The 24,241-nt window shown below is 35.0% G+C and overlaps 2 protein-coding genes across 2 annotated transcripts; one reads left to right on the top strand and one right to left on the bottom strand.

Moving 5' to 3' along the window:
• The first annotated feature begins 12,103 nt into the window (after positions 1–12,103).
• LOC137709702 (spermidine synthase-like) lies at positions 12,104–16,099 on the top strand. The gene is made up of 9 exons (XM_068448683.2): positions 12,104–12,458; positions 12,690–12,766; positions 13,535–13,657; positions 13,790–13,894; positions 13,969–14,041; positions 14,282–14,353; positions 14,448–14,649; positions 15,501–15,627; positions 15,732–16,099. Exons 1-9 carry the CDS (start codon positions 12,233–12,235, stop codon positions 15,792–15,794), a joined length of 1,068 nt encoding a protein of 355 aa, XP_068304784.1. The 5' UTR covers positions 12,104–12,232; the 3' UTR covers positions 15,795–16,099.
• Positions 16,100–17,524: 1,425 nt separating this feature from the next.
• On the bottom strand, positions 17,525–19,757 carry LOC137711145 (uncharacterized). Its single transcript, XM_068450353.2, has 4 exons — positions 19,235–19,757; positions 18,697–18,777; positions 18,175–18,314; positions 17,525–18,077 (listed from the first exon to the last, which is right to left on the bottom strand). Exons 1-4 carry the CDS (start codon positions 19,541–19,543, stop codon positions 17,828–17,830), a joined length of 780 nt encoding a protein of 259 aa, XP_068306454.2. The 5' UTR covers positions 19,544–19,757; the 3' UTR covers positions 17,525–17,827.
• Between the last annotated feature and the right edge of the window lie 4,484 nt (positions 19,758–24,241).

The following is a 24,241-nucleotide window of genomic DNA, read 5'->3' as shown; positions in this document are numbered from 1 at the left end:
ACAAACTAGAACTGGTTTCTAGTTTCTAGAATATTCTACCAACCTCTAACTTAGATAATTTTAGACTAGCCACAAAATTGTAACTTCTAGATCTTTCCATTTGCAACCAAGGAAGCTAGTACTCTCTAGCTTCTTCCCTCAACTTAATAACATGCTAGAATTGTCTAGCATGCTCCAGCCACCTCACTTGCTTACTAGAATAATCTAGAACATTCATCATGGGTTGGACCATATACCAACAAAAGGGAGTGTAGAAATCATTGTTGAGTAACTACCCGTGGGAGTGGTACGGAGGCGGCGAGATCGATAGAGAAGTCGCCTTTGAGGTAGCGGATGGCGATGGCCCTGGGGTCTTTAACGAGCTGGCCCCGCCCGAAAACCCTAAAACCAGGGTCTATATAAGCAATTCGAAATTTGATTTAGGATATGGATAATGTAGAAGAAGTCAGCGAGGTGACCAAGATGCCAAGGCCCATGTCGATCTGCATGCAAGCGGCTTGGTCGCTGGACGTGGTGGGCAAGAAGAAATAGAGGGGGTCAAGGAAAAGGCCGGCGATGCATATGACAAAGAAGATGTGGTTCCATTGGGTCACGCGTTCGGATCCTGGGTCGAGGATCTGGTACCACCACGGGATCTTCTTGTTGAGGGAAAATGGGGTCGAGAAGTTGTGGAATCGAGCCGAGGCAGCGGCTTATGGCTGGAAGCTGTGCATCATCTCTGGGCGTTTTGAGATTTAGCCATGAGAGCGAGAGAGAGAGAGAGAGAGAGAGAGAGAGAGAGATTTGTGGGGGAAATAAGAAAAAGAATAAGAGAGGAAGGCTGAGGTTTCGGGTTTTCATTAGGGGTGGGTTCGGTTCGGTTTTTTGCGAAAATCGGAAACCGAACCGAAATTACTGTTCTGTTCGGTTCGGTTCGGTTTCGGCCCGGTTCGGTTTTTTTTTTTTTTTTTTTTTTTCCAAGTAGCTTAAAAAAGGTATATGAAAACAACTTGCAGCCATTTTGTAATATCCACTATCCAATTTGTTTTACATGAACAGGAAAGAACCATTCAGATGCAGGCTTGCAGCAAAGAACCATTCAGATCCACTGATCCAGTTTGTTTTAACTTCAATCACAATCACCATTCAGATGCATAGTTTTACAACAGGCACAGTTTTACTGATGCAATTAATGACTTAGTTTATCCCAAACCAACCATTCATTCTGACTTAGTTTACAACAAGCACAGTTTTACAACATTCATTTTGATGTTAAAGTCTTTAACATCAATTATCAAATCAAAATCAACATGTATAACCAAGTTCCAACAAGGAAAGAACATATCGAAATCGAATATTACAAATTACAATTTCTGAAAGGTTCTCAAAACCAACAAGGAAATAACCAACATATCGAAATCGAATATTACAGTATAACCAACAGGTTCTCAAAATCCCAGAAAACCATCAAAATCTTCAATCACGATTCACGACAAAGAATAATTAATCAAATATTACAAATGTACAATTTCTGAATTCTGAAACATGGGTATTCTACTATTCTCTTATTCTGCATGCAATTTTAATGATTGGTAATTTGGTAAGCAGAAGCAGAAGCAGAAGCCCAGAAGCCCAGAATCAGTAAGCAGAAGCAGTCAAGCAGAAGCCCAGAATCGATAAGCAGAAGCAGAAGCCCAGATATGAGAGTATGAGAATGAGACCAACATTTTGCAGTCTTGAGACTCGAAGTCGACACGGCAAGAAGAAGCTCACGGCGAGATCAAAGACTGGCGCTGGCGGCGAGGGCAAGGTGTGACCGTGTGAGAGATTGAGACAATTTGAGAGCGAGAAAGGTCCGCCGGTCGCGAACTCGCAGTCGCTTGGGATTCAAGACTGAGAGAGACAGAGAGTGATTGAAGTTGAAGACCGAGAGAGAGAGAGAGGAGGCTAACCTTTTGCTGTCGACTGTCGAGACTTGAAAACGGCAAGAAAAATCTGACGGCAAGATGAGAGAGAGAGACTGATGACGAGGGCGAGCCGGCGAGGTGTGAGAGATTGAGAGTGAAAAGGGTCGCACCGTCGCGAGTCGCCTGAGAGATTGAGAGAGACAGAGCGAGAGAGAGAGGAGGCTCAGGACCTCAGGCTGCGCGAGACTGCGAGAGGGTTACTACTGGGTTTAAGCCCCTAGGGTTCATGAAAGAACTCTGAAGAAGAAGAACTGAAGGCAGGGAAGGGAACGAGAGAGAAGAGGCCAGGCCAGGGGAATGAAAAATAAGGAGGAGGGTTAGGGTTACAACTTACGTCGGCGGCGTTACATACAAGGTTAAGGGTTTTGTTAAAAAGATTAAAAAATTAAAAATAATCTCAAAAACCCATGCCTCCAGCTTGTAAAGTTTCACTGAAACCAACTTGGCAACAAGTTCTGTTTTGTTATGATTGTATGACTAAACTATTTATAAATATTCAAAAAAATTATATATATATATATCGGTTCGGTTCGGTTTCCGAGCCTCAAAAACCGAAACCGAACTGGTCAGATTCAGTTCGGTTCGGTTTGACAATTTCGGTTCGGTTTTTTTGCGATTCGGTTTTTTTCGACCTCGGTTCGGTTCGGTTGTCGGTTTTTTTCGATTTTCGGTTTTTTGAACCCACCCCTAGTTTTCATGACCGTTACATGAACGGGAAAAACGCGCCAAATGTTCATTGCTTTTTTTTTTTTTTGCTCTCTCTTTCTACTTTTCATTTTGTAATTTGTTGTCATTAAAACTAAAAAAAAATTGAGTTGAAGACTGAAACTTTTATTATCTCTCTCTTGCTTTTTTTTAAGCACATTTTGTAACGAATATCATAACACAATGTTTAAATTTGTTGAATTTGTGAAATAGAAAGGAATTTTAGAATGTTAAATAGAAGAACACATGTTTGTTTATATGAAAATACACGATATTATTCTATTGTTTATATGATTAAAGTAAATGGTGTGTGTCCCTTTTCCCCTTTCGATCCAAAAATTTACATTGCCCCTCTAATTAGATAACTTATTATCAGTATGTACTTTTGCTTTTCCACACAATTTTCTCGAAGTGTAGAACGATAGTTTTCCAAATTTCATATTGCTTTTTTGATCCGATGTTCTCACCATATACTAGATTAGAGGCCAACCACTATGTATGTGTATTGATAATGAGGGAATTTAAATTCAAAGGGGAAAATAGAAAGTGGGAGAGGAAAAGTGGAGGAGTAAAAATATAGCTAATTCTTTTATAGACATTATTTTTTAGGCAATTAGTTACAGTGATTATTTTTTACATTTTGTTGCAGAAATGATAAGTTTTTAGTAACGATAACATATTGATTATATTATATGACATTAACGACTGAACAACGATGATATAATAATGACATAATAAAAACTGATCATTTATGTAACCAAATGTCAAAAACTGATCATTCTAACTAATTTCTCTTCTTTTTTTTTTTTTTTTTTTTTGGTTCATTATCAAACTTATTAAGGATGAAAATAGTATAATTGACATTTTACACACTATAATTGCCAATGAGTATTTATTTACTAATAGTAAGTATAGAGAGATATACACCTACCATATTACATCCCAGAGTCTTCATTACTAAGGTATATATGAATCAGTAACACCATACAGCAGTCAGTGAGCTTATAAAAAAAATTCCTTATATCAAACTAGTATTATACTAGTAACCCAAATGATGCCATGTAGAACATAATTTCCCTTGCAAGAGAGTGTTCCTTGTATATAATTTAATTGGTTCCTCACCCTCATTAGGACCTATAAATATGCACATATGAGCAAATGGTTTAGCAACCCCACAGAAACACTATATAGCTTGGTTATTTGTCAAGCTGAGCCACCTCAGTTTTGACAAATAATTAACTACAACCCAGAGAACCCATTAGACAAAATTAGTTGGACAAATTGGTTTTGGTTTTGGTTTTGGTTTTGTTGCGTAGAGCAGACAACATATCTGAATATAATTTGTATGCTAAAATGCCAAAAGAAGCAGTTGTGGTGGTCAGAAATGGCGATAGTGAAGTCTCCCTTCCACCAATCTCAGCTGGAACTGAATACAATGTTAAAGAACTTGCAGATGATGATCTTACTGATGATCATCCAAAGGTTCCTGGAGGGTTTTCTGATTTTTGTCCGATATGGCCAGGTGGGTTTCATTTGACATGAAGTTTGATTTTTTTTTTTTTTTTTTTTTAATTTTACAATACATTTTTTTTTACTTTGTTTAATATGATTTTAAAAGTTGCATTGTGTTAATTTGTCAAATTTCATTACTTTACCGTAGTGAAAATCTGGAATAGTATTGTTTTCAATTCGAGTAACTCCTGCTTCAAACAAGGGAGTTATGTATATCAGTATATAGTATAATCCTGGTAAACAGTGGTGAGAAATTACCATGGACGAATTTATAAGCCTATTATGTTCCAAAGCCAATTTGTTCATAATATTTCTTAATCTTGTAGGGCAAGCAATATTTTTTATTTTTTTTTATATTTTTGTTCAAAGGTAAATTTTAATACAAACACACCTAATTCACAACCGGAAGTCCAGTTACACGTGAAGCACAATACAACATATGGACCCCATTGAAGGTAGGAAAATTCTTATTTCAAGTGAGGTCCGAGTGCCAAAGTACGATGGTATTTCAGGTAAATTAATTAACAGTCCACGCATATCATGTGAAAGAAAATTATTTCTCTTTGTTACATGGGTAATGTTATACAGACTCAATTTTAGATCAAATTTACAAATTGTGTGATATGTCATCAATAAAAAATAAGCACGTTAATGAATATTTAAATAATAATCTAAGCATCAACTACGTTGTATGATTTACCAAATTTGGTTTAAATAAATGGTCTCCAACATCAAGGATGAAGCTACAGAGAGACATGGAGGGGTGGCCACCCCTCCCCTCGCCAGAAATGAAGCCCAGGAGCGACGGTCTGCCACTCTGCTCTCGTAAAAAAACCCTGCAAGTCGTGAAACCTCTTCCTAATTGACCACAAAATCGAAAAGCACATTAAATAAACGCCTAAACGGGACCAAGCAAAGCTATAAAAATCTGAGCGAGTCTGACGAAAGCTAATTTCGCGCATCTGAAGACGCCGAAATCTAAATTTTTTTTTAAGTCGGCCTCGCGCCACAAAAAAGAAGACAACTCTGGTCCTATCATCATTTTAATTGCGCAATTTATTTACGATGGTCCTACTTTGGCAAGAAAAAAGTTTAAGATGGTCCCACCATCTTTTTATTGTTGCACGTTTTCTTTTAAATGGTTCCCCATCTTCCCTTTACTACAATTTATATCCCTTTGTTTTTCACTCTCTTAAACCCAATATCACTTTTAATTTTTTAAATTTTTTTAGTTTTAATTGTTTAATTATTCTTCTACACATATAAGGGGAGTATTCCAAACTAATGAAGCATTCAAACACCATAAACTTTCTTTTAAAAATTTCAAAAAATATATATAAAGAGAGCATTCCAAAATACTGAAGCATTCAAAATACCACGAATTGCCCTTCTAGAATTTTAAAAAGGGTTTTTATCACAAATAGTCCCTGAAATTGACCCACACCATCAAGATGGTTTCTGAAATTGAAAATTGATCAATGTAGTCCCTGAAAATAGGTGTTGCAAATCAATGTGGTTCTTCCATCACAATTCTGTCAAAAATTCTGTTATGTGTTGATATGGCACATAAATGGGTCCCACAAATCATTTTTTAATCACAAATGGTCCCTAAAATTGACTCACACCATCAAGATGGTCCCTAAAATTGACTCACACCATCAAAATGGTCCCTAAAATTGAAAATTGATCAATGTAGTTCCTAAAAATAGATATCTCAAATCAATGTAGTCATTCCGTTATAATTATGTCAAAAATTTTACTATGTGCTGATGTGGAACATAAATAGGCCCACAAGTTTGACTAAATAAAAAATAAATTAGAAATATGTGTAGTAATTTAATAATTCATTAAAAAAGTTGTCAACCCAAAAACTCAGTCCTACAATCACCTTCGATCCCAACCCATAACTTTTCTACCTTCATTTGTGATAGCCTTTATCGTCTCTTCTCTAGAAAAAAAAAATATTCTTAAGACACTCATTTTCACACCCTTCATTGAATTGGACTAAGATCGAGACTACCTTTGGTGACAACTTGGATTGGTGACAACTTTTGTGACTCTACGGTCAATATTTGGGCGATCGACAACCTCACAATCTTAACCTTGGAGAGCTTATTAGGCGCTTCTCCGATGATCTTGGTGATGTGGAGAATGGCGAGCTCTGCCTTGAGATAATCTCATTGTGCAAAGAAGTTTTTTGACAACTTTTTTAATTAATTATTGAACCCACATCAACACATGACATAATTTTTGACAGAATTATAACGGGATGACACATTGATTTGCAACACCTATTTTCAGGAACTACATTGATTGATTTTCAAGTTCAGGGACCATCTTGATGGGGGGTCAATTTCAAGGACCAACTTGATGGTGTGAGTCAATTTTCAGGACCTTTGTGATAAAAACTCTTATATCCTGTGGGCCCTATTTATGTGCCACGTCAACATGTAACAGAAGTTTTGACAAAATTGTGACGGAATGACCACATTTATTTGCGACACCTATTTTCAAGGATTACATTGATTATTTTCAATTTCAGGGACCATCTTGATGGTGTAGGTCAATTTCAGGAACCATTTGTGATATAAATCCTTTCAAAAATTACAATTGAGTCCAAATGAGTTAAAGTAATTCACTACATATTGAGCCTCAATATTTTAGCATCATTACTTAGTTCACTATGTCTATAAGAGGGAAATGAAACTCTTATTCTATAAAAGGGATCATTCACCCTCAACCCTAGCCCCTTTAGCAACAACAATATAACTCTCATTTCATATAGTGAAACTGGATCTACATCGGTATGGACGTAACCTCAACCTCAACTTGAAGTGAACCAAGATATATTGTTGTGCTCTTGTATGTGTATGATTTACGATCAAATTTACGTTGTTTCAAAATCAACCGATTTGGTAGATCGAATTAACAAATAAAGAGCTAGAATTAAGATGGCTATGAAGTTTTTTTTTTTTTTTTTTTTTCCAACAAATGATATTACCTACATGAAGAGCTGGGGGAGTAGGCTAAGTCTCATAATTGACTAGTAATAATGTGATTTAAGTTTTTCTTTGGTGAGAATCAAACTTAAGACCTCTCACTTATAAATGAAGAGAAATACTACTAGATCGTAGTACTAAATGTCAGATGGATATGCAGTTTGGTTAACTGAAAAAGTGTGCAATCAGTCTCCCAAATTTATGTTGGTGGACCATTTTCAAAGCTGGCAATTGTCCTTCACGTTCTATATGTAGGTACTGCAAGTCTGTCCCCGAAGGTATTTATGACGCGATAATAGTGGATGCATTTGATCCGATAAGTATATACAGGCTTCTCCTTGACTCTGTTTGTAACATATTTTTCTGGTTCGAATTTACAGTCTTTCAATATAAGTCTAACAGGAAATTAAACATTATTATTATATACGACATGATCGATATAATTTGTTATTTGCATGCATGCATGCATACAGAGCCAGGTCATGACATTTACAAGACTCCATTCCTTGATTTGGTGGCAAAAGCTCGGCGATCTGGCGGAGTCATGTGTATTCAGGCAGAGAGCATATGATTTGGTTCCTTAGACATTGGGCAACACATGGCAGAATGTCGCCAGATATTCAAGGGCTCTGTTCATTAAGCATGGACAATTGGTCCTGCATATCCAAGGCATGCATACATTATATACATACATATATGTCATTTTAGTTATGGTCTCTAATCAACTTAATTGTTAAACTAAAACCTTGTTTGTTTAAATAGTTTGATCGAGGTCCTTAACATCATTTAAAAGATTTAACTCATGCATTTATGCATTTAATTTCCCACAAATTATGAAATTTAAACAAATTCAAATAATATATTTAAAATATAATAAATATTTAAAATTAAATATTAAAGTAATATTGTTCTTCACAAAATTATAGCAAATAATGTACTCACATAATTATTAACATATTTTATAAAATAACTGTTGATATAGTTTAAAACATAAAATAAATACATATAATTAGCATGGGTACATTTAACAAAATAAAAAATAGGTAAAAATATATTAAAAAATATGGGCACAAATATAAATAAAATTTTAAAAAATATGGGTACAAAAAGAAATTAATACATGGATACAAGTTAAAACTGAAAAGAAAATTGGTACAAATTAAAAAAGGGTTGCAAAGTAAAATTGGTACAAAGTGAAAAATAAAAATATATGATGAAAAATTTAACCATAAATATAAATACATCAAATGTAACATTTCTAAAACGAAATGAATATATTTAGAAATAAAAAAATATTTTATTATTGAAATAATTAATAACGTTTATTAAAACCTAAGGATCTTGATTAAAAATTAAAAATAAATAAGTTTTTAATCAATGGAATATCCAAAATGATTTAGTGTTTAATTTCCTATTTGCAGCAGTCAAATTTAAAAAAAAAAATCAAAATAAGTCAAATTTTTTAAAAAATTCCAGCAGTAGCTTTGAGTGTTTAATTTCCTATTTGCATCAGTTATAGCAAAAAAGTTTTCAATTTTAACAATTGAATTCAAAAAATGAAAACTGAGAACGCAATGGTTATCAAACGGTTTCTAAAGCATCTCTAATGAAAGATGCAAAATCCTTTGAAATGAGCATTTCATTTTTTGTTGGCCGGAAAGATCTCCAACGAGAGAGATGTAAAATACCTATCGGCTAAAAGATGTAAATAAAAATATAAATGTACGTTTTTTTATACATCTTTTAGATGCGGACCTCGTCAATTAAAGAGCGGAAAATAAGTATCACATTACTATCTAGTTGTACACTTGTAATTTCTAACTACTCTCTCAGTCGATAATTAATTTCAGTGGGGTGATTGGCTTCTTGCTTTGCTTAACGGAGGGGCCACTGGCGGATTTCGAAAAGAGTAATGTTATATGTTTTTTAACTATATTTTTATAGTATTTTAGATGATATTTGATATGGACAGCCACATCATTTGAACTAATCAGATTTTTAAATTTAGTTCATTATTTAATAAACTAATAATTAAAAAAAAACTAGTTAATTAAATAATGATTGTGGTATAGAATGAATCTTTCTCCATCATTTCCTTGGGTTTTGCAATTTTTTCAAATGATGTAATTATCTACGTCAGATGCCACCTAAGGTGGTATAGAAATATGGTATAAAAATAGAGTAATGTTATTCATACCATGTTTTTGTACCATATTTTCATACCACCTTAGGTAGCATTTGATGTGGACAACCATATTATTTGAATTAATCAGATTTTTAAACTTAGTTCATTATTTAATAAACTAATAATTAATAAAAACTAGTTAATTAAATAATGATTGTAGTATACGATGAGTCTTTCTCCTTCATTTCCTTGAGTTTTGCAAATTTTTCAAATGATGTGGTTGTCCACATCAAATATCACATAAGATGGTATGAAAATGTAGTATAAAAATATAATATGAATATCATTACTCATAAAAATATGGTATTCCTCTTTCGGAAATCCTGTCAACCCAATAGAGACCCCAACAATAGTTTTGTGGTTGCAGAAGAGCCCTTGAAATTTTACAACACAGAGGTACCCCAATCAAATTCTAATTAATTAAATGGAATTTTACCTCTACATCCTCTCTTTTTTCTCCCAATTTCTGCCGACACCAATTGGTCAGGTACTCATGTCTGCATTTTGTTTGCCATCTTTTGCAAATTACACTAGTCGTTAGATTTGATCTAACGGTTACAATTATTATAATTTTTAGAGAAATCTCTTTCTTGTAACTGTTTCATCAAAATCCAATTATCCGTGTGATTTGCTGAAGGGGCTCTACCTCTTAAGCTCAGGAGGGGGATTCGTGATTAATGGGTCCAAAGTTAATGGAGTTGGTACACTCAGCGGCTGACACAACACAAGTGAACATTCAATAAGAAGACGGTGGACAATATAGATCGTTATTAGGATATTTTTTGCCATATATAAATACCACTACCACCCCAACAAAATCTATCCAAACACGCCAAACCAAACATCACGATTATGTGTATTAATTTTATATAAATGCAAACTATATATATGGTTGTGTTCCATAATTTTCTCGTTGAAATTTCTTGTCGATAACATGCAATTGCTTTGCTTTAAATTTGAAAATGACAACTTACCCAATATTGTTTCAGATATACGTACATCGTTGAAAATTTGACCAAGAAAAATATATACATCGTGGAAAATTTTCTTAAATCTGCTATTATTATAGATAGAAATTAAAATTCTGTCTATCCAATTTTGGACTAATTAAGTCTTGTATTACTTGCCTGTTTAAAATAAGCCATGTATAAGCTTTGAAAGGCTGTTTGATATTTATAATAGTTACAATTGTGCTTCGTTAGAATCTCATAAAAAACATGATCCTTGTACGTATCAAAATTCCATCAAAAGATTTTTCATGTATGATAGTTAAGAGTTTTTTGTGTTGTGCCTTGGCTGATTATCTTCACCAACATACAAACCCACAGTTGAATAGTTTAAAATACAAGAAATAAAGACACCGAGAAATTTACGAGGTTCGGCAAAAACCTACCTACGTCCTCGGAGAGATATTGCTCTTCACTATGAGAAAAACAGTACAAGTTACACATGAGTTAAATCGACATAACCCAATCCCATATCCCTTGTACACCCACTCACAGAATTTTCCCAAGAGCCTCACTCTACCCCAAGAGTTCTTTCACAAGAGACCTTTCACTCTAGCTCTCTTGATTTCTCTCTGCAACTCTCTCTTGCTCCCAAAACTGAAATGAGCTCCCCCTCACTTCTCTACTCTCGGTGCTCTCACTATAAACCGAAAAAGAGCTCTCACGGGTGTTGAAGACAACCAAACTTTTCCCTTTTACTTTTCCCTTTTTTCTTCCCCAAAACAAGGAAATGTGTTGTCCACCTTCTTGTTTGTTTATTCTAAAGTATATGGCCACTTGGCCACATAATCCAACATTTTGCACTGTCCATGGGATTGGGAATTATTCCAACATTCGCCATTAGAATGAAGAGTGTGAATAAGCTAGTTAAAGAACATCCTTTGTATCCAAAAGAAGTCTTCCCGTTTATTTGGTTATTCTTCTCCAATTTCTGAGGGAGAAAGGGTGGGAGAAAGGAGGACCCTTGGCGGTTAAAGTGACGGAAGTTTATGTTTTGCTTATACCAGTTTCATGCAGTGCTATGTGAAGCGGCCTCAAATAAATGAGAGATTTTTCAGTGTGATCGGAACACGGAATAGCATATCACGTATCACTATACAAATAGTATATGTGTGTTTAAAAGTTAATAACTTAAAAAGTAAAATTTCTCACCCCAATATAAAAATATGTGTTGTATCATTCGTGTTCCGGTCATAATAAAAATTTTCTCCAAATAAACAAAAAAACCAACACCCTCATCACACTAAGGATTAGGTTAGACAAAAATAAGTGACAACTAATGACTGATATAACTGTAATGACACATGACATTATTCTGGTGCAATAGTTTGTTAATAGGGGTGTGATATCCACACCCCTTGTTAACAAGGGTGTGTGAGAAATAATTTGGGTTGTGTGGATAGCACACTCCTTGTTAATATAGTTGTGGCCGTTAGAAGGATATTGTAGTAATTGTGACATGTAATGTTGGCTGTATAAGGAATTGACAACCTTCAGTATAGCAGAAGGTTGTAATACATTCAATTGAAATAAAAATAGTTACTCTCTCTTCTTCTCCGATTTCTTCGCTTTCAAGCTTTACCTTCAACTGTCAATAACAACGTGATGCATATTTAACGCGTGTCAATTAAGTTGCAATCATACACACAACTTGGCTAGGACCATGCATTTGTCAATCTGCAGGTGCCTGTTTATTGCCCCAGGAAATACTGTAGCGTACAACAAGGGACCTGGCTAGCTAATAGCCACAAAGAGGCATGCATGTGTCTGTGTGAGTGTGTCTGTGTCTGTGTCTGTGTCTGTGTCTGTGTCTGTGTCTGTGTGTATATATAAACACAGAGCCATACCAGGATCATATGTAGCTGGAAACCGATAATCATGGCTGAGAAGAACGGTAGTGTTACTGTTTTTGCAGGTTTTGTTGACGAAAACCTTGTGGAGGATGTTGAAATAATGAGTGTAGCTGCAAATGGTCATCAAAATGGTAATGCTGAGATGGGATTGGTCTTTGATAATAATGGAAAGGAGGAGGCAGAGGCCATACCTAGTAGTGTTGCATTTACTAAGGCAGGATGGTATGCTGATGTTTCCACAGATGGACCTGGTAATTAAGCATTGATCAATCTCTGTTCGAGTAAAATAGTGTTATCCATATACTCATTTTTACTTCTTACACATCTCTTTAAAGATCAATGGCCAAAGATTGATAAGAATGTGTGAAAAGTAAAAATGATGTGAATAACACTTTACTAAATATGTATTTTGCATGCGACATTATATGCCAACTAATTGTGATTTGATTTTGGTCATTTTGGTCTACATATATACGGTGCAGGGAAGGCACATTTATATAAGATGGAGAAAACCTTATTCCATGGGAAGTCAGAGTTTCAAGATCTTTTTGTTTTTCAGGTAATTATTTTGTTTTCATTTTTCAAATTTTATTTCACTTTTTTTAAAATGTAAAAATGAAAACTCATTTAGTTTCAATTTTAAAAAATCGGAAAACCAAAAATTAAAAACTGAAAACCAAAAAATGAAAACTACTTTTTTTTGAGTTTTTAAATTTTAGCTTTCAATTTTTAGTTTTTATCTTTTTGGAAAATGAAAGTAATTATCAATTTTTAAAAAAATTAAAAACCCGTTTGGTAACTATTTTTAATTAAAAAAATGAAAACTACTTTCTTTAATTTTCAAAATTTGTCTTTGAGTTTTCATTTCTTTTGAAAACTAAAAGTAGATACCAAACAGATTTTCGATTTAAAAAATAAAATAAAAACCTGTTTGGTAACTATTTTCAATTTTCAAAAAATTAAAATGTGAAAACTACTTTCTTGAGTTTTCAAATTTTGCTTTTTAGTTTTCACTCTTTGCTTTTCAATTTGAAAACTATAAGTAGTTACCAAACGAATTTTCCCTTTTTTGTTTACAAAAAATGAAAAGTGAGAACTGTAAACGAAATGGTTATCAAATGGCATGTTAACTAAAGAAATTTTTAGTTGTACATATATATTATTAATTTATGTGTTATAATATCGTGTTAATATCTCACATGGTCTGATTTAGTTTCAACAAATGGATACACATTATTATAAACTACAACATGATCAGTAAATTAATAATATCACCTCCCTCATGTACAATTGTGTATTTTCTGTTGTTTCATTAATTTGGTTACAGTCATCAGAGCATGGCAAGGTAGCCATCTTGGATGGTTTTCTTCAACTCACAGAGAGGGATGAATTTGCTTACCAGGAAATGCTCTCTCACCTCCCACTTTGCTCTATCCCAAACCCAAGGAAGGTTAACTCATCTCTTCATCTAGTACTCTCTCTCTCTCTCATAGTCACCCATCATCCTGCAAAACAAGCATTACTAAAACTAACCTGTTTGATCATTTTTTATCCAATACTGTTTTGGTTAATTTTTCCTCAGGTCTTGCTTGTTGGAGGCGGAGATGGAGGCATTTTGAGGGAAATATCGCGTCACTCTTCTGTTGAAGAAATCGATATATGCGAAATTGACACAATGGTGATAGATGTGAGCAAGCTTTCTTTAAACTTCTCATATACATGTACACATCCCTCCTTGGATAAATTTTCTTGGTATTTCAGGTTTATAAGCGCTTTTTTCCGGACATAGCTGTGGGATATAAGGATCCCAGAGTGCAAGTACACATAGATGATGGTATGGTATAACTTTAGAAGAAGTGAAACTTGCTTTCAATGAGGATGTCATTGTGGCTATATCCCAATCCAATATCGCATTTTTACTTTTCCACATTGCATTATAATTTGATTCGGTTACTGTGATAGTGATATTCCATTGCATAAAAGTCCTCCTTTGCAAGACATTGCTTTTGGCCTACTGATAAGTCTCTTTTACTTCATTTATTTGTGCCTTAACTATTTTTTGACAAACATGTAGGAGTTGCATTCATGAAGTCAGTTCCGCAAGGCACCTATGATGCAATTATAATTGATGCATTCCAGGGCATGGGTATTTTTTTTCTTCTCATATTAAACGTACATCACGTTCTAAACATCCAACTTCCAGATCCTCACAGCAATATACGTACTGAAATCCCTTACAGGTGCTACTGCAAAAGAACTTTCTGATAAGGACTTCCTGGAATCAGTTGCAAGGGCTCTTCGCCCCGGCGGTGTGCTGTCTACCCCGGCGGACAGCTTCTGGAGCGAAGACTTTGTTAACTTTGCCGATACCGTAGCAAACTGCCGCAAAATATTCAAGGGCTCCGTCAACTATGCCTGGACAACAGTTCCTGCATATACAAGGCAAGAGGTCCCTTTGCATTTTATTAACTCTCATATTAATATTATTAGAAAACTTCATTTTTAATCCTTGGCAAAGATAACTTTTAGATTAAAATCATGAGTAAGATCAAAATCTAATTTTAGTCCATTGAGACATTAATAACCTCATTTATTAATTATATTTTAATTTTTTTAATTATTTCTCTTTTTCTTCCTAATTTTTAATGTATTGATTTTATTTCATTAAAAATTTTATTTTTATTTCATTTATTGTAATATATTTTGTTGTAAAATTTAGATAAATTAATTTTTGTTATACAATATATTTAGGTACATTAATTCAATATAATACTTTGTCTTCTTCATTTAGGTACATTAAATTCATTATAATACATTTCAATGCACACATTTTGGTACACACATTTTGGTACACACATTTTAGTACATATATTTCGATACAAATATTTAGGTACATTAATTCAATATAACACATTTCGGTACTAACATTTCAGTGCAGACGATTCGGTACACACATTTAGGTACATTAATTTAATATAATACATTTCGGTGCATATATTTCGATACATACATTTCGGTACTAATATTTCGGTACATTAATTGAGTAATGTTAAATAAAAAATTAAAATTTGTTCATTAATAAATTTAAATATTTAATGGAAGACATTAAATAAAATACACATTAATTATTTTGAATTAAGGACACATCAATGGATTATAATCAATATGTAATCTAACACCAGGTTTATTTTAAATTTTAACCTTCTTAAAGGATTAAAGTTAAAAAAACCCTATTATTATATTTGGTATTTGCTAATGTACTACTAATTAGGCTTGTGTATCTCTGCTCTTAGTGGGATCATTGGGTTCATGCTTTGCTCGAAGGAAGGACCAACCGTGGACTTTAAACACCCTATAAATCCATTAAATCAAGAGAACTATGGCGTGGCAAAGGGACCTCCCAAGTTCTACAACTCAGAGGCACTAATTAACTTCTTCTTCGCAGAACTATTAATTTGAGCCTATGTTTGGATGCTTATATGGGTTCCGAATGGATTCACTTTCCTCTGGTTTCCATCTTGCAGATCCACACTGCTGCGTTTCGACTGCCATCTTTCGCAGAAAAGGCTATCGGTTTCCAGATGTGATGAACATATTTATGAAGTTCTTCGTTGCTATGTTTTTTGTACAAATTTTTTTTTTTAGTAACTAAAGGGAGGTTGAGACTTTAAAACTATTAATAATTTAGAGAAGGGGAAAGTTTCGAACCCAAAATATATGGGTAGAAATCCAACACCTTATCTACTAAGATATTAAACCGTATGTTATGTCAAGGGCATATAAGTTCGTTGCTATGTTGTAAACGAACTGTATTCTAAATTGGCTCCAATTGGGACATGATCTCAAAAGGACAACGTGATGAACTGTTGAAATGGAGTTTCAATTTCTTTCAGTGTCATCTTTACTTCTATTTGAGAAATTGGTTGAAGTGAAGATTTTTAGAAAGTTTTGTTTTATTGACATTACACATTTTGTTGACTACATTTTACATAAAAACTAAATTTTAAATAACTTAGATTCCCTAATATGAAATAATTTAGACCCTAAAACGTAAAATTCTAAATACATTCCAAGTCATTTTTAATTTTGGATCATATGCATCCAAAGAATTTATTTCTTCAAGTTCTCAAACCACTCCCACCTAGAGATGGTAATTAAACCTGATAACCGTCCGAGTAGGATGGATTTGAGGATGAAATTTTGGGTATTTTCGAGTATAAGAAAAAATCGTGAATATTATTTGTTCACGATTTAGGATATGGTTATAGGGTTCTCAATCTGTATCCATCCCAGAGTCCACCTCGAATTTTATATATAATATAAAATATATGATTTTTCTGTACATTCACAAGTATTGAAATTATTTGATAAATTGCTTCGTTTGTAGTGGCTGTTGTATTTGCTTTTGTCATCCCTTTCTTTTTTTCACCAATTTGCCTTATTTGCTATCATATTTGGCTTATCAAACACCTCAAGAAAATATTTGTTTAATTACGTCTTTGATGATTTGGGTGTGGATATTTAATGACAGAATTAGTATCAAATTATAATGTGCCAGTTGAACGAATAAATTTTTCACATTGACGAAAATAGATATAACCGTTTAACAATGAGAAATCTATTACTCGGTGGGTATGATTATAATCCTTGATGGTTAATTTGCAAATATGGACATGGTTCATTTTCATAATTTACGGGAATGAATATGACATTTTCGTTCCCAATCCGAACCGTTGCCATCCTTATTTCCACCTTCCTTTGTTAAACAAAACCCTAGCCATTAAAAGCACAAACACACCAATGAAAAAACAAAAAAAAAAAACTTTTTTTGACAAATTAAACATAAAATCGTCTATTTGGAGGCTACACGTAATGGTTGGGAAACCCAAGACCCCAATTCAGATTTTAGGTATGTTCCTAGTTCTCAATCGATTAGGTATATTTCGGAGGATACCTACCAAAATATTGAATCATTTCATTAGTTATGTAATTTTCATTGTGACTGGAACACACATATCTCATCATTTGTATAATAATGCGTGGTATACCACCGGGGCTCCGGTCACGCTGAAAAATCTCTTTTAAGTTTGAGCTTGGTAGAGATATGGAGAGAGCGTGAGGTGCGAGGATCGTTTGGTTAAGATGGCTGTATTAAGATACTTTCCTCTGTTTTAGCTCTTGCAGATGCACACCGCTACGTTGTCTGTCGCGAGGAAGGATTTCGGTTCCAAGATGTCATGAAAACAAACTGTAGTTTCAACAGGTTCTGCTTTGGACATGATCTCAACAGGGTCTTTACTACTATTTTAACCAAATATTCAAAAACCGAATCCTCATTTCTTCAACAAACATTCTCAATGCAAAAACCTTACAACCAAGGAAGCATATAGCAGAATTCAAACTTCATTACGGGGCTTACAAGGTACAAATAGGAGTCCGTAACCTCTTCAAAACCGTATAGGTGTAGAAAATACCTAAAACCGAAGGTATGTGTTACACAACAAAACCAACCGCCGTGGAAAGACCTGAGAATTTTTCTTCCAAACATAATTTAAGCTCTTGTCGTGACTATATTCGACAACAAAAGTGGGATTTCTCTATTTGTAAATGTAACTGGTGTTTATGGTGGGATTTGCTCTGCTTCAAGATCTCTTGGGTGCATTGACAAAATGCACAAAAGGTGAGGGAGAAAGAAATATTTCGCTAGAAACACGAGAACCCCATAATCAGCCTCTTCGCCAACTGCTGGCCGGCGTGGATTTACCCAGAATATTTGGCTTGCACACCATAAGCTGTACAGGAGTGCTACGATAGCAATTAGAATTGCTGATTGTATCGATTGTTTGGTAATAGACCTGTGAGGCCTAACTCTGCAAGCCCAAACAAGTGATCAACATATACGTAAAGGACCTGTGGCGAGCTAGGGAAAGAGGAACCAGATGTATGTGGAGTGCCTCAAATAAATACCTGTTGATGTATACAAATCCGCCAATTAAGATGATGCATAAAATGCCAACTACAACAACAGCATCTGGATTAACCGGTGCTCGACCCTCCCACCAACCAGTGCTCAAAATCCATGTATACTCTGATGAATGCCCATTCTCCTGCAATTTGAAAGGACATATAAAAATGTAAACAGACAAAAAGGGAAGTAGAAAACATGAATTATGCTCCGTGACTGAATTACAGGTGGATCGATGAGCCTCAAAGTTCTTGCACATAGGTGCTATTAAACTTTAGACTCCGTTGATACATATTCGATGTCAAATTATGACTGTAAACATCCACTACTACCGAAATTAAGAATCATATTACGACCTTTTCTCCCATGGCTACATCAACCCCTAATGAAAAGAAAACAAACCAAAATTAAAATGTTAACCCTCCAAAACACAAGTCATTGGTTCTTCTTCATAGAACAAACAATCGATAAAGAATTGAATTAGGATCTTCGAGCAGAAGAGCTGATCGACGTCTCAATATTACCTCGAACAAGTGATCGAGGAAGAAGTGTGAAAAAGAACCAGCTGACACCAGCAAGAAGCATTGCTTCTTAGTAAGGGGCACCTGTAACATAAAAACACAAGAAATGACAGACATGTTCACTACTTGTGTTAATGATGAATGATCAAAACAAGGATTCTGGTTCTGCAATTTTCCAACAAAATCTTACAATTACGAACAACCTTAAAAGCAACATTAAACAACCAAAACAAATCTCACTTAATAAATACAACCTCATTCCCCTTTCCCAGTATCGAGCATATGATTCATATGAGGCTAATGTTCATTAATCTGATCAAGTAAATCACACAGTTCAGATCATATGCAGAAATCCTACTTTGATTTTCTCCTAAGATCTGCACAGCCAAAAATAGAAACCCCAAATCTTAAAACTGACAACTAAAGTCCGAAAATAGAAACCCAAAAGATCCAAGATTCAAACTTTGTTTCCATTTTCTCACAGTTCCCCAGCTCCCACAACCAAAAATAGAAACCCCAAATCTGAAAAACGACAACTCACCCCAGAAAACGAATCAAGAACCCGCCTTCGAAGCAAAACTCCAGAAACCCAGGAGTAGAGAAAACAGAGAGGAAGACCCAGGAGGAGGAAATAGAAGATGGGATCGTGGACCAAGTCGGCGAGCTCGGAGCCGAACCCGAAGCCGAAGACGGAGTCGAGCCACTCGGAGAAGGAGCCGATGTCGGGGCCGAAGAAGGCGTTGACCGTGTAGAAGAGGGTGTGGTGGGGGCTGAACCTGCCGCCGCTGAGGGTGGTCAGAGCCAGGCCCGAACCCATGGCGTACATGAGGTGCGGACCAGGGCCCGGCATGGCTGCACCTACTCCCACCTGGGTTTTGGCCCGGGGGGTGGTCAGATTTAAGAGCTTGAGTTTTTGTTGTTTGTTACAAATCAGGATCTGCCATTGTTTGATGTCAGCTGGAAAGCTTGATGGGCAATTACAGTTTGAGTGTCGAGTTTCATTAAATTCAAGCGCTGATTAAGGAATGAGAGACAGTTTATCTCGTTAGGATTATGTTGGAATATGTGCTTTTGGGCTTATGTCATGTGCTTTTGTTATCTTGGGCTTTTGGCCATCTTTTGATTATTTGGTTTAGATTGTACTACTATGCTATAGAAATTTTATAAACGAAACTGGTCAATTTCTTAATATTAATTTGAAGATTACTTTTACAAAAAAAATTTATAACCGGATATCGTTTAATTATCTAAATATATCAGATAAATAGACAATTCATCATAACAAACGTATGAGTGCTCTTGAATTAATCTGGAACAAATTAAACCTGGAATGAATTCTTGGTGGGTGCTTATCAACCTAACGACATGAATTGAAAGGTCATGTGGTCTGAACATTCTTGGATTGGTTTTGAATAATTTCACACGTCTTCTTCTATATCGGGTAGGGTCTAAGAACAACGCCTAAGGGACGGGGCCTATCCAGATCATGGGCCGGCTCAGGCCCTTCCTATTTCAAATGGCGCTGGATAAGCCCGGTCCTAAGAATTGGTCGGGCCAGTCACAACTCGAAAAATAAGATTGGGCTCAGACCGGCCCATCGGGCCTCGTCCCTTTTTACAGGCCTAGAAGTTACTAAGCATTTGAGGTAATGTTCGGAAATGCCCTTAAAGTTGGGTTTCTATGCAGGTCAGAATCTGTGGGCTCATTTAGCCCAATTCATTGACTATATCCAGATCTAGCCCAATACCTAAGCCGAAAAAGGTCCAACCAATTATCTCCAGAATGTTGGTCTCCACTCTCTTAATCTTTAACAATACTTAATACTTAACATGTTTAAAATATCGATATGGTTGTCACTTCACACTACGATCTAGTGATATTCATCTTCATTTGTACATCAGATATCTTAGATTTGATTCTCGCCAAAAATGAACTTGAATCACATTATTGCTAACTCATTATGAAGTTAAGTCTACTCCCTTCTCATTAATGTAGATAATCTCAAGAAATATAATGATATCAACAGTTAGACGATAATTATGTTGAATACATGTAAACAGTTCTAAAATTAAAAGTCAATCTAATAATTCAACCCATTAAATTTGTTAACTTTTTTTAAAAAAACAAAAAAAAAAAAAATCAACGGATAAGTTCTAAGACGCAATATCTTCTTCTTTGATCTTGTTTGATTTTTTCCAATTTTCTCACCAACTCGCTTATACTTGGTAGGAAAAATCCCCGACTTCCAATGACGTCATCACCTTCTTATTTAGCCAGAGTTGGGCGACGTCAGCTGGAAGGAAAGAACGGATAAGAACCGGATGGTACCATCGGACACGGGTAATTGGTGGGACCCTCCGGCTTGTCAACTTTTTGGTCTTTTTAACGGATAAGGACTCTCTCTCTCTCTCTCTCTCTCTCTATAGTCTTTCTCTCTCCAGTCTGTATGTGCATGCAATTGCAAATTTGGAATGGGCGACTCTTCTCCCCACGCATTCGCCTCCTCCGCCTGCGACACGGCACGAGACTACTATACATGGCTGGCCCACCACGGACTATAGGATAACGTCGGCCCCACCTTTTCCCTGTCTCAAATGCAACAATATTATTTTATTTTTCTATTTTTATATTTTCGCCTTTTCCCTTTTTTTATTTTCCGCTGGGAAATAGTATATTTGTTTACAGAAGGTAAAGGTGAGTTGTTATTTTACTTCATGTAATTCCCTTCCTAATCCGAATATTCCGATTGTCAACCATGGTGATGGCCACGTGGAGGGGTCTGATATACTCCCCAAATTTATAATTCTCTCTTTATATAATTCTGATACGACATGTGGCAACAATGTTTTTTTATCACATCAAAATAAAGTGATAGATTCAAAAAGTCATGGAAATTAATAAAGCAAGTATTTGCTATGTTTTTAGGAAAAACTGCTTACGTGTTGTTATGAGAATAAACAGTTATTTTAACAAAAAAAACGATTTAGTGTTTTGGTAAATTTTTACGTAAAGTTGCTGTTAATATGTTAAATGACTAAAAAATAATATAATATTTAATGTGATATAATAATCGTCAAAGAGAATAATACAGGGGCAAAGATCAGAATTTTGTGAAACATGCAAGGATATACTTGTTATTTGAAAATCTCATTAAATAGGCATTGTTCATTGTGCTTTGAAAAGAACACCTTTTAAAAAGCATATAGAGTCATAGACTCTGCTTCTGCTTTTTAACTTTTATTAACAACATTTTAAAAATAAACGCTTCTTTGTTTTATTAAACACATTCGATTCGAAATATTTTGAATAAACTTTTTTTTTTATATAAAGCACCACAACTCAAAACGAAACGTAAATCTAATGCGAGCACGTTATCTTGCCGCACTTTACAAATGTGAATGACCTTACAACTACCTAATGGGAGCCCACCACATCCAGCTCGCATTGTCCAAATATTCACAACCATATATCCACACGATTTAATTCCAAAAATGTTGCACATACGAAGATTTGTAAGAGGTGGTGGGGGCCTCCCCCCACATGCCAGAAGAAAAATAAAATCTTAGTACCATCATAACGCGGGCCCCGACTGTGGACCGACCAACCACGAGGAAACAAGTGTGATCACGTGGATAAATGTCCATTGTCAAAGGGAAGCCAGAGGGAATTGGTCACCGTTTGTGAAAAGCGCTTACGAGGATTGGAACAAGTCGGCATGCGGGACTGGATTGGAAGAAAAGAAAATGTTGCCGTACTGGAAAAGAACAAGGGTTGGGGAATGGGATGGGTATGGGTCCAATCCAATCGGGTTAGGGAATTAGGAATGGGATAGGATAATATAGGATGAGGTTAAAACGGTCACACTGGCTTTTAGCTTCGTCATAGGCTGTGACGGGGAAGAGAGAGAGATCCATGTCTCCTAGATTTTATCCGCTTTGAAGTTCGTGACACCAGGAGGGACTTATGCTTGCTCATCATTACATCTATATGCCAAGTTGCCTTATATTTAACGTTAGGTGCTTATGATTAGATTGAATTAGATAACGTGTAAATACAACCTATTATGATAAGATTTAGAACTACTACGGAATGATTAGTGATTAAGGACGAATTTAAGAAGCGTATTTCAGACGACATATCTGAAGTTCGATTCTTGATGCTGGTGAATCACACGATGGTGACTAAAGAGAGGCTTAAATATGCTTCTGTGAGTCATTCCTGCCCCAAGAATGATGGATTGTAGTGGTAAAGACACCAACTGGTCTCCCTTTAAAAGAATTTATAAGTTTTAGTAGTGAGTAATTCATTTTTTACAGCCAACATAGACGAAGTTTTTTCTTTTCTTCTTTCAAACATACGAAATATAATGAGTTATTCAATCCAATATACCGTGAATTTTGATGCAGACTTTTGTGTATCTAAGTTGGTTACGCTTTCTGGTCGTCAATTTCACTCAAGTTCGAATCGTCATTTTAGTGGCTTCTATTAAAGTTGAATGTTGCTTGAATCAAAATGGAAAAACATAAAGTTTCATCGTAAACAGAGTTGATTATCATGTTTGATCCGAGATTAAACTTACCAACAAATAAGCAATCACGCAAGAAAATACTAAAAATTAGCGTTTATCATGCCGTTGAGTTCTTGTATTCACTTGAGGAGGCCAAACCTACTTAGACTTTGTCTACCACCAAATTGGAAACATATGCAGACGATGTTCAATTAATCTGATGTTCAATTAATCTAAAGTCAAGTTTGCCTCCTTTGGTCCCTTGTTAAGCTAGACAAATAATTGACTAATTAAGGTTAGTTTACTTTTGCCTCTATAGTCTTCGTCAATTAGGTATCCGTTTATTGCAATTGTTTGAAATTTATGCCAACTTGTCGTCATGTGGCCAAAAATCAATTTCATAAGATATTGGAGTTCAAATGAAACTATGAAAGATCACATTCACGAGATTTCTCAATGCGCTGAGAATACGGCTTGGTATACCAAGTGTAATAATACATTTTGTTGGAATTTAAAAAAAGTGTTTCCAACCAATTATGCTATGACACTTATTGTACTTGATTGTGTTCATGGCACCTTGATTTTTTTTTTTCCACATTTACCGTTGAAAAGTTGGTGAAATAGTCATATGTTTTGTAACTATTTCATTTTTCTCTAGAAGTAGATTTTTCAATTTTAGAAAAGGGACATATTATATGTATTTTCTAATAATTCTAGAGACACCAACTCATGTCTTTTTTAAATCTCAACTAATGTAAATAGTTAAGGTTGATAGTCCTCATTTCATTTTAATGAATATCGTACATTTTCCTCAAAAATTCCGCCAATTTAGCTAATTATTGTCATTTTGTGTGACTTTATTGCAGTTCCATGCATCAATTCGATTGATATTTTTTAATACAATATAATAAGACTAGCCACAAAATTAAACTAAGTCACAAATTTGTCAATAATAATTAATTGTCAAACCCATTAGTCGAATAAGAAAAATCATTCACTTACAAGTGAGCATTATACCGCTAAACCGACAATAATGTTAGT

The sequence above is a fragment of the Pyrus communis genome, chromosome 6, assembly GCF_041283825.1.
Source record: "Pyrus communis isolate YQ-2024b chromosome 6, ASM4128382v1, whole genome shotgun sequence".
NCBI lineage: Eukaryota > Viridiplantae > Streptophyta > Magnoliopsida > Rosales > Rosaceae > Pyrus > Pyrus communis.
This window is presented reverse-complemented; position numbering and strand designations above follow the sequence as displayed.

Bases quoted from the DNA above. Each gene is read 5' to 3' on its own strand.
- LOC137709702 (XM_068448683.2), top strand. From the start codon at position 12,233: ATGGCTGAGAAGAACGGTAGTGTTACTGTTTTTGCAGGTTTTGTTGAC. The intron at 12,767-13,534 runs GTAATTATTTTG...ATTTGGTTACAG, and splicing joins AAGATCTTTTTGTTTTTCAG to TCATCAGAGCATGGCAAGGT. The intron at 14,354-14,447 runs GTATTTTTTTTC...AATCCCTTACAG, and splicing joins TGATGCATTCCAGGGCATGG to GTGCTACTGCAAAAGAACTT.
- LOC137711145 (XM_068450353.2), bottom strand. From the start codon at position 19,543: ATGCCGGGCCCTGGTCCGCACCTCATGTACGCCATGGGTTCGGGCCTG. The intron at 18,778-19,234 runs GTGAGTTGTCGT...TTTATGTTACAG, and splicing joins TTCTTGATTCGTTTTCTGGG to GTGCCCCTTACTAAGAAGCA. The intron at 18,315-18,696 runs GTAATATTGAGA...TTCAAATTGCAG, and splicing joins TCCTCGATCACTTGTTCGAG to GAGAATGGGCATTCATCAGA.